The sequence below is a fragment of the Hippocampus guttulatus genome, chromosome 4 (genome assembly GCF_054856545.1).
Source record: "Hippocampus guttulatus isolate MCC_2025c chromosome 4, RoL_Hgut_1.0, whole genome shotgun sequence".
In the NCBI taxonomy this organism is placed as follows: domain Eukaryota; kingdom Metazoa; phylum Chordata; class Actinopteri; order Syngnathiformes; family Syngnathidae; genus Hippocampus; species Hippocampus guttulatus.
Window position 1 is genome coordinate 13,404,822 of NC_141264.1, and position 10,145 is coordinate 13,414,966.

General features: G+C 43.1%; 2 protein-coding genes across 3 annotated transcripts in view; one reads left to right on the forward strand and one right to left on the reverse strand.

The window, feature by feature from the left end:
• The window catches only part of elmo3 (engulfment and cell motility 3), a 21,405-nt gene extending 19,655 nt beyond the window's left edge, over nucleotides 1-1,750 (forward strand). The window contains exon 21 of the mRNA XM_086110084.1: nucleotides 66-1,750. Coding sequence (XP_085966210.1) covers nucleotides 66-278 — 213 coding nt within the window. The 3' untranslated portion in view covers nucleotides 279-1,750. The remainder of the gene's footprint in view (nucleotides 1-65) is intronic.
• fbxl9 (F-box and leucine rich repeat protein 9) lies at nucleotides 1,471-9,822 on the reverse strand. Of its 2 annotated transcripts, XM_086110085.1 has the most exons (11): nucleotides 9,469-9,822; nucleotides 8,444-8,545; nucleotides 8,209-8,343; nucleotides 6,535-6,714; nucleotides 5,871-6,176; nucleotides 5,536-5,752; nucleotides 4,495-4,652; nucleotides 4,186-4,401; nucleotides 3,121-3,333; nucleotides 2,766-2,983; nucleotides 1,471-2,611 (listed from the first exon to the last, which is right to left on the reverse strand). In XM_086110085.1, exons 1-11 carry the CDS (start codon nucleotides 9,520-9,522, stop codon nucleotides 2,449-2,451), a joined length of 1,962 nt encoding a protein of 653 aa, XP_085966211.1. In that variant the 5' UTR covers nucleotides 9,523-9,822; the 3' UTR covers nucleotides 1,471-2,448. The 2 variants fall into 2 exon arrangements, with proteins under 2 accessions (XP_085966211.1, XP_085966212.1); XM_086110086.1 differs by lacking the exon at nucleotides 1,471-2,611 and having other exon boundaries at nucleotides 2,845-2,983; nucleotides 3,053-3,333.
• Nucleotides 9,823-10,145: the final 323 nt, after the last annotated feature.

The following is a 10,145-nucleotide window of genomic DNA, read 5'->3' on the forward strand; positions in this document are numbered from 1 at the left end:
AACATCAACATCAACATAGGCAAGCTGTCCACTTATAGACTTTGTTTGTGTGTTGTGCGTGTTAGTTCTGCCTGTGGACAGACGGACTGAGCGTCCTCCTGGGTCGGGAAATGAGCAGCGAATCCATGCGCAGCGAGTTGGACATCCTCCTCTCCATGGAGATTAAGCTTCGCCTCCTGGATTTGGAAAACATCCCCATCCCAGAGAATGCGCCCGTCGTCCCCAAACCACCGAGCAACTACAACTTCTGCTACGACTTTAGTCAAACTGAACAATAGAGGGCACATCACAAATGAGCGGCTGTGTAAATATCTAGTGTGTGTGTGTGTGTGTGTGTGTGTGTGTGAGAGAGAGAAAGCTAGATGGGGATCTTTTGTTTGTGTGTGAGGCTCTGATGTACACATTTGTTGCAAATGTTCACGAGCTTCAACTGCTGCTGTGCTCATCTTCAAAGGGGAAGTCAACCCCCAAATTTCATGACAATAATATGTTGTATGCACCCCCGCTAGTCTAAACATGGCATTCTGATTAATCTTGCGTTTGTGGAATATGAGTTACAATCCACCCGTTTTAGGCCACCTCAACGGGCGGCCATTTTGCCACTAGCTGTCAACAAAAAATGACATCACAGTTGTTCAGGTACCAACCAATCACAAGCCAGTTTTCAGAAAACCGTTAAGCTATGATTGGACAAAACGGGTGGGCTCCTATTCCACAAACACCACAATCTTAATTAAAATGCCGTGTTTCGACTGGGGGAGGCGCGTCGAACATATTGTAAAGAAAGTTTTGGGGTTGACATCCACTTGCTTGACTGAACCTCACAATTTGAAGTGCAATTTCACTTTTTTAACCAATCTGTTCCAAAGTTTCATAGGACTCAATGAAATGAATGAAAATCGACCTTGTTTTGTGGAAAAGTGAAAATTAAGCCCTTACTCTTTTTATACAGTACAGCTGTACTTTAAATTTGTTAAATAAATACCGTTTTCTTATTTTTCCATGATAATTTCGGGCCCCTTGTATGGAATCATCCTGCATGCAAGTCATCATATTGAGGCTTTGCACATGCTGTCCCTTAAAGAAAACCAAATATCTTTCTCTGCTTAATCTTTACTAGATGTAAATTGAATTAGCCCTTTGTGATCCAACTTACGGTACATTTCATCTACACAATCGCAACCAAGTCTTGGCCAATTCTATGCATCAAGAAAAAAAAATAGGTACTTTAGATATTTTCAAGAAACACGCACACGGATGTAGATGACCAAAATTATCTCTGTCACTATGCAAACGCTTAGAATTTTTTGTTTTATTTTTTGGGGGTAACAGGTTATGAATGTTTTGGTTCACAAAGTTTGAACAGATACAATTTTTTTTGTTCCAGTGCTTTATTTATAAAATATTTTATATAAGCATATACAATCAGTTCTGGTGCATTGTACAATTTTAAAGCACTGCGATGGCCAGTAAAACCAACAAAACAGATGGGCTTTAATTAGGCAATTATAGCAGAAAGTCCCACAGAGACTGATTTATCCAAAATAAAAATACGTTTTATATGAAATTATTTTAAAAAACTAAAACGGTAGGAGCACGAATGTTGAGGCCACTTTGCCCCCCTGATGAATGCCAACATTGTCCTGACAAAGACTCTGACATTACCTTTGGACTTAATCTGTGTATTTGTACTTCATTAAAAAAAAAAAAATCTCTTAAGAACATCAATAAATACAATGAAATATCAACATTTCACTCTTTAGCTGTTTTTACTCATAGACGTGCACCCTTTTTAATGCCATTTGGCTTCATTTCAGTGGCACCTTGAAATGTTCATTCTGCACTTTCGGGAGTGATGCGGCAACATCGCCACGCCATTTAAATACGCATCTACACGGACAATATTTTGTGTTTGGATGTATTTTAAATGCGCATTGCTAAAATGTATTAGCGAATGGGCATTTATTGGACACTCAACATGTATTTTAAACTATTGTGTGACAGTTTTCACAAGTTGCTTGTTTACAGAAAAACAAAAAACAAGAGACTCTACACAGGTTTGTTCCACACGTCTTTCATTATAATTAGTGATGGACAAATGAAGCTTCACGAATAAACGTTAGCGTTGCTTTCAGTCACTGACTGGTTGAGAAAAATTGTGCTACTGGTATAGTGCAGACAGTGATGTCCATTTCAACTTGGTTTAGAGCGCTACATGCCAGAAGCCTAACTGATTTCTTCCCAATTAGGGATAACGTGAAATGAATTCGAAATGCTACTAGAAGACTTAAGTAAAAAAAAAAAAAACACTGTTTGGGTGGGGCAAGCTGTACGTTAAGTTTGAAACCTCTCAAGTGTTCATTTGTGGACAATGTTATGAACCTCAACACTTCTTCCCAGGTTTGGTCAGCACATTTGCTTGATTAAAAGTCACGAAGAACATTTAAATCAGAGTGTAAAGTCAGTCCCACCGGATATTTTGCAGTGGACGTTTTCCAAAAAGGGCAACTGTGATTGAAGGTGGTCCACGGTGGTCCCTGAGATCTTGTTGCACTTGGACACGTCAAGTGTTTTCAGTCGCTGACAGTGCTGAGCCAGCAGGAGCAAAGATCTGGAAATATCCATAAAGTCAAACACGATGACACCACAAGAACACCCAACGGTCTTGTTGTGCAACAGAACCGATTTCACGTGATGCAGTATTTTGAAGAAACTGATGATTGGGGATTTGCTGTTTTAAATAACAAGGCAGAGCACTGACTTACTGATCTGTAATGTGATTGCAAGCCGAGAGGGAGAGATGCTGCAACCTGTGGAGGAACGGCGCCGCCTGCGCCACGCCGCGGTCGCTTATGTGCGCACAGCGGCTGAGCTCCAGGCTGGTGAGGGCCCGGCAGTGCCGGGCCACAGCCAACAAACTGGCATCGGTGATGTCGGGCAGTGAGGACAAAGAGAGACACTGGAGGTCTGCGAAGCGCACCACCTACGCATGGAAGACGCAAACAATGACTTCATCTTTTGAGTACAGGCTCTCCCTCAAAATTGTACTCACACTTTGACATAAGACTATCAGTCTTATGATTTTTCTTTTCAGGTGCAAAAGCAAGGAATCGAGAAGACCTGCGTGATGCTGCTGTCGGTGAGCTTGCAGCAGGCGGACAAGTTGAGTTCACGCAGCCTGCGGAGCGCTAACAGCGACGCCCCCGCCTGCAGTTTGAACTGCTTCAAGTCATCCGGCGTCACCAGCTTGGGTCGCTCCTCGAAGGGCAATCGCGGAGGCTTGAAGAAGCCCATGTTGCCGAAGGTGCGTGTGAACCTGGGGCCCTTGTCTGCCTGTCGAGGGGAATGCGGATATATGACTTCAATGGGGAAAATTCTGATACTGTTGTGTAACAGTGGGGCTAATTTCAATAACAGCCTCCCTCCCCCACCTCCAATCAGGTCTGAATAATCCATTCATCCATTTTTTAATCCGCTTATCCTCACAAGGGTCGTGGGCATGCTGGAGCCCATCCTAGCTGTCTCCAGGCAGTAGGCGGGGTCCACCCTAAACTGGTTGCCCGCCAATGGCAGGGCACACAGTGACGGACAACCATCTGCGCTCACACGAATACCGAGGGACAATTTAGAGTGTTCAATCAGCGTGCCATGCATGTTCTTGGAATGTAGGAGGAAATCCAAGTACCCACACAGGCACGGGAAGAACACGCAAACTCCACACAGGAAGACCGGAACTGTAATCGAACTCTCCACCTCCGCACTGTGAGGCCGGCGCACTAACCAGTCGACCACCGGGCTGAATAATGTTGGGAAATAATCAAACTGAGATTTTTTTTTGTTGTTTTTCCCCTTTAACAATCCAATTTAAGACATGATTATTTTTTTCAAGGTGCTCCTCCAAGTATTTTTGTAACAAACAAGCGTTGAATTTATCCTGGACCACAATCGACAATATCAGATGTATAATAGCCCAAAAGCATTTGTCTTATAACTTATGCTTACTCTAAAATAAAGGCAAATGAACAGCGTGGTGTGGCGTGAATGAAGTCAGGAAATGTATGACCATAATAATGCAAATCAATCCGGCTGTAAAATGTCATCACGTCAACTTTTCACGTTTGATGAAACAATATGTCCGTACACGTGATACCAGCAATGACAGCACTCTCGTTCTGCAACACTCACCTTCTCCTCGACCAGCACGCACGTGCTCGCCTCCACCATCCCCAGCAGACCCCAATCAGTCACCTCTTTACACCAACCTAGTCGCAGGACCACCAGGCCCTGCAGGTAGGTGGCAATGGCGCGCACCGACAGGTCGGTCACATTGACGCACGAGGTCAGGTCCAGTTCACGTAGACTGCTGCCTAGAACCTGCGTAAGGGAGAATACGGCCTCATCCTGAGGAGAGCCAAAGGGAGACTGTTATATTGTCCGTCTTCTTTCTAAACTGTGTCCTCATTAAGACCACGACGGACGCCGGACAGGACTCACCCGCATGTAAGTACAGCTCCGGAGATTGAGCTTCTCCAGCTGCGCTCGCTCAGCATGGCGTCGTGACAAACCTTTCGTCATCTCTGCCCCGCCGATGTGAAGACACTCGGACAGATCCAGACTCCGCAGGGATGGGACTGACACCAGGTCGGCTAGGCCTGCACACAACATGACTACCGTCACTTAACTTCAACAGCGGGCACACGTGAGAAAGTCCACACGCTCCTGGGAAAATGCAAAGTCTCCGAGATGGAAATAAATGACACCATGAGGAACCGTTTACACACTATACTGGGGTTACCGTTTGGCTTCTATGCCAGATATACTGTACTTTTCCTGGATGCAGTCTAAATATAGATAAAGTCAAAAAAGTGGACCGCAATGGCACATCATGTTTCGTGAGCAAAATTTAGCCAGACATACTTGATTTTTCTTCTTTGTCTTGCCCCATCCAGATATATGAAGAGCTCGGGACATATTGTCACAAGCACGACACAGCCACTCCTTGATGGAGATTCCTGCAGGTCATTGCACAACTATTCCAGATTGTCCGAATTTTGTAATGCGAATCTCGGAACGTAACCTTGTTTCAGCCGGAACACGTGGCATTGCGGATAGTTGAAAAATAATAAATAATGGGTGACATTGCCCTAAAAGGTAGAAAACGAGCAAAAATATTTAATACATCATTTGTGTTTTGATCTCAGTTGGTCAAACCGCAATGTCCCACATTGGCGAGATCTGTGCGAAAGGCACGGGGCTCTGCTGTTAGGCTTCTGCTACGCCAGTTTACAAGAAACGCATTGTGACAGCGGCAGGTGTGCACTGACTACTCTGAGTTTAAATGTGATAGGTCAATTCTGTACTTGGACGGGTCACTAATTATAAAAGCGTAAGAACACTTTGGAGGGGAAGAAGAAGAAATTATTCCGAACGCAGCAAACCCTTACAAAATCAAGGGTTTTCGCATCACACGATACAAACAATCGAGTCTTAAAAATGAAAATATCCCGTGCGGGCCTCTTCTGACGAACAGGATACCTGTTTCAGTGATCTTCCAGTCACGTGACAGAGAGAGGTCCGTAAGGGAGTTCAGGCCTCGCGCTACGGCCACCACGGCCCTGCTGGTCAACTCGGTGCAGCCGCTGATGTCCAGTTTCTGGAGGCCCGGCTGGTGCTTCACCAGAACCTCCACCGAGTAGTCTGTCAGCTCCTTGCAACTTTGCAGACACAGCTCCTCCAAAGCCAATCCTTGAACCTGTAACACACGTCATATAAGCCAAGGGTGGGAAAACCTTTGCGCTCAAGTGAAGATTGCACATGATTAGTGCATATATTGCGGTTCTGTTCTATGTGGAGAAGCAACGTTTCCTAACCTGGGCAATAGTGCGAAGGGATTCGGGAGTGATGGAGGTTCTGCTGAGGTCCAAAGCAACAAGGGTGGCACTCTGCTCCGTGAGCAACTTCCGCAGGTTCCTCAGTGAGAGTAGCGCAGAGGAAACCTTGACAGTTCCCACAGGGCAGCCACTGTAGGGGTCAAACTCAAAAGCGATGTGGCAGCCAGCCAACGAGAGGCGGCGGAGGCGAGGTGTGCAGCCCGTCAGGCGGTTGAAGGTGAGGTCGGAGAGGTAGCGCAGGTCGGACAGGTCCAGTTCCTCGAGGCCAGAGAGAGCCGACTTAACCTGGATCACAGTGGAAAACATTGGGGAGTTTGAACAGGAAAACTAAATGGTGGAACGACGACTAACTTAACCAGGAGTCATATTAGGACAACTTGTCTTATATCAACAATTTTACATAACCCAAAGACCAAAAAAAAAGAGAAAAACAATAATATATAGTAGTTTGTAAATAAAACTGTGGAGTGACTAAGTGTCATCAGTCAGCTTTCTTGGAAGTCGACAGAAATCTGAGAATATTTACATTTTCAAGGCTGAAATTGACAGGCACATTGCTGTTCTGTGTTGAATATAAAGATGATACACAAGATGGGAAATTCATTTCCAAGAGAATGTCTCTGAGTGATGTTGGATTTATTACCTGCTGTCTGTGTTCCTTCCTGGAGAGGAAGGCTCCAGACATGAAGAGGCTGTCCAGGCCTCTGAGATCGAGCCTGCGGAGGGAAGTGAGGCGAGGGAGGAGAGCCAACAAGGAGGCTTCAGTGACACTGCTGCCAGGCAGCGCTAAGCTGTCCAACTTGGAGCCGACACTTAGGCCCACCTGATGGCAGAGAAGCAAGGGGACACGTGAGAGACTGAAGTCACACTGGGACACATAAGGGAAGTGACATTTCCAAAGATATGTAGCTCTCTGTGTTTGGTGGGGTTGAGGTTGGGGTTCGAAACAAGTTCTTCATGATCATACATTATCAAGGCATTCATCTGTGGACTTTGCTTTATACACTGGGAACATGTAAGGGGCTTTTACACAAAGCCAGAAGCATAAAATAGTCCAAAATGTCATACCTGGGTAGGAACTGGGAATTTCTGGGTCAACCCCAAAACAGGAATAGTTGATTAATAGATGGATTGTATGTTCATGCTTGTGTTAATACAGTGGCATGTAGTACCGTATTGGCTCGAATATAAGACGTTGTTTTTTGCACTGAAATAAAACTGAAAACGTGGGGGTCGTCTTATACAGTATTCGGGGTCTAGACATTATACCCATTCACGAAGCTCGATGGCGCCTGATATCATTGAGGCGAATGCTGAACTTGACTCCCCAGGCCAAAGTGAAACCCTGTCACGAAGAATAAAAATTACAATACTGTTGCAGTAGCACGAAGAAAAATAAAAAATAGCGGTAAGAAAGAAAAGAGAAGAAAATAATAGAAGAGATAATAGAAAATGGAGAAACGTAGCGACAATCTGGAGAAAAGTGGGTCAAAGATCGGCCAGGTTAACTGGCAGCTGAGGAGAAGTTATGATGTCATTTACACTTCAAAAACCAGAAGCCATTCATTTACGAATGTGATTGCACTTTAGTTTACATATTTAAATGATCAGATATTAAGATTTGAATGAGGCAAAATAACATGCTTTTTCTCTCAAATATATTGTTAGAATCATTTGTTTCAGATGTACTGTCATTATTTTCTGTATAAAGATTTATTTGGTGTTCAAAAAGTCTTTTTTCAAACTTGAGTCTTGAAAAAGAGGGGGTCGTCTTAGAATCAGGGCCATCTTATATTCAGGCCAATACGGTAATACAGTACAGGTGGCATGTAGTACTGAAGTACCTCTTCCTGCTAAATGACCATGAAAAGTCTTAGATAAAGACAGCAGCTTTACATCTCTCAACTATTGTCAGTGATGTTCTGACCCCAGAAGTGCTGACAAGATCCATGCTTTTTTTCTGTCAAGTTAGGCATACAGTGGTGCCGTAACTTACAAACTGAATTTGTTGCCTGAAGACGCGCCAAACGCAATTTGCTCGTTTGTCAAATTTATTTTCCACACAAAAGTAAAGTGATTAGTCTGTTTCAGCTCCCTAAAAATCAACAACCTTTTTTTAGGTGTTTAATGAAGAAAAATGAACAATATAACAACAAAAACATGATAAAAAATATTAAAAGAAAATGTAAAGAAATAAAGCTTTTGTCGTGTGGCAAGGTATAGTTCGATTTTGATTCTTCTATTTAAGACTTGAATAAAGTTATATTTAAGATTTTCTGATGACAATCACCCCACTGCCAACCCCCACCCGCCTGACCTCCAGTAGCAGAGATCTGGACAAGCTGAAGCCATCCAGCTGTCTGATGATCAAGCTGCAGTGAGACCTTCGTCCCAGACTCCTGACCAGCTCCAAGGATGAGGCTGAAGCCGGAAAGCAAAATATGACATTTTTCTACAGGCAAAAAGAGAGACAGACAAAAGGTTTGCTTTGCACGTGCACGGCCTTCACTTGACAAATTGAATGTTATTGCAGATTTATGGAAAAAAATGACCTGAAAACACAAGTCCTGGCTGGCAATGTACCAGCTGCGGCAGACCAGTGATGCTTCCTTTCTGTCTGAAGTCTGGAGGAAACTCAGGATGTAGACGACAATCTAGAAAGAAAGACAAGGACATTACATATGCAATGTTAAACGATGCTCTACGCATAATCAATGACTGTTATCTGGATTATGAGAGCCATAGTGGGAAAAAAATATCATAGAGAAATTATTCTACAAGAATGAAATCAAAGGGATATAAGAATTAGGCATACCTGAATTTGAAGCTCTGAGAATACACAGATCCCAATCCCTTGGTAATGTATTTAGGAGAAAAAGTGTGCATCCAAACTGTTGCAATTTTGGGGGATTTTTTTTTTGGGGGGGGACAAAACTATCCCAACATGACACCTTTTATATGGCTTGTGGAGCAGTGGTTTAAACCAAGGAAAACATTAAATCTTTTTTTTGGGGGGGGGGGGGGCATGTGTTTTTCAGGCGGTGTAATATATTAGTTGTGTTAAACGCAGCTCTATTTCCGGTACGCAAAATGCTCAAGTTGCACACATTACAAGTGCTGTTACATTGTCTCCACTTTCCACATGAATACATTTCAATATTAGAGCTAGCTTCACATTCGCTCCCCATGGCAACTACAATGTACAGTGTAATTTTTAAAAGACTAAAAAGGGACTAATAGCATTGCAAAACAAAAAGCTGCATTTAGACGTCAAATTATTATAAAAATTTATCTATTTGTAATTTTACAAGAATGGAACTCTAATTTATGAGAACAAACTATTAAGAACGTGAAAATATTACTTTTATGAAACTCAAGTTATGGTACCTAAGTACACATGTCAGGTGGTTTATCTTGTGTCGACCAAGGAGTGTGGCGTTTCGGTTCATGTCGGAATTTTTAAATGTCCTGTTACAATTACGTCGTTTCTGACTGTAATTCTTTTCAGACTACGTAGTCTGGACAAAATAATTTCAGTCAACGAGCTACAATGTAGAGTTAAATGAAGATGTCTGACCTCCAGAGGAAGCTCGGGTGCTTCCAGCGAGTCCGCTTCATCGTAGCCTTCCATCTCGCAGTTTGCTCTCAGTCAGACATCAAGCATTCGAGACGGAAGCGCGGTGGAAGAGGCCCATAAACGCATCACGGCGGAGCTAACATAGCTGCTTGCTAGCTAACTAGCCTAAACGACCAAGCTTGGCTGCTGGCAAGCACACTCGTCTGCACGAGAATTAATGGCCTAACCAGAGTCGTGGCAATGGCAAGCTTTGAAATGCCATCTTAAAATAAAAAGAAGTTACCAGCTGTTCCGCGCTGTTGCCGCTGACACCAGCTCGTAATTGTGTCGGTCAGAAGGAGGATCAGCTGAGTGTAGCCGGTGACGTCACGGGGTCGGTAACACGTATTTGTTTGTTTGTTTGTTTGTTTGTTTATTGAACATAAAACATATATACAGTAATAATTTGACAGAAAATAAGGTAGATAAAAAAAGTAAAAAGAAAGAAATCAATCTTCATTCAACACAGTTATTATGTTCAAGGGAGTAGGAAGAAGTAAAAAACTTATCTAGTCCTACCCCGTTATGTGATTGTATCTAATAAATCATTTTTATATCAATCAGAAAAGAAAAAAGTAAGAAGAAAGAAGTCTCCATTAAGGCTCATACTTTACCCTTAACCGTGATATTTTTACAAC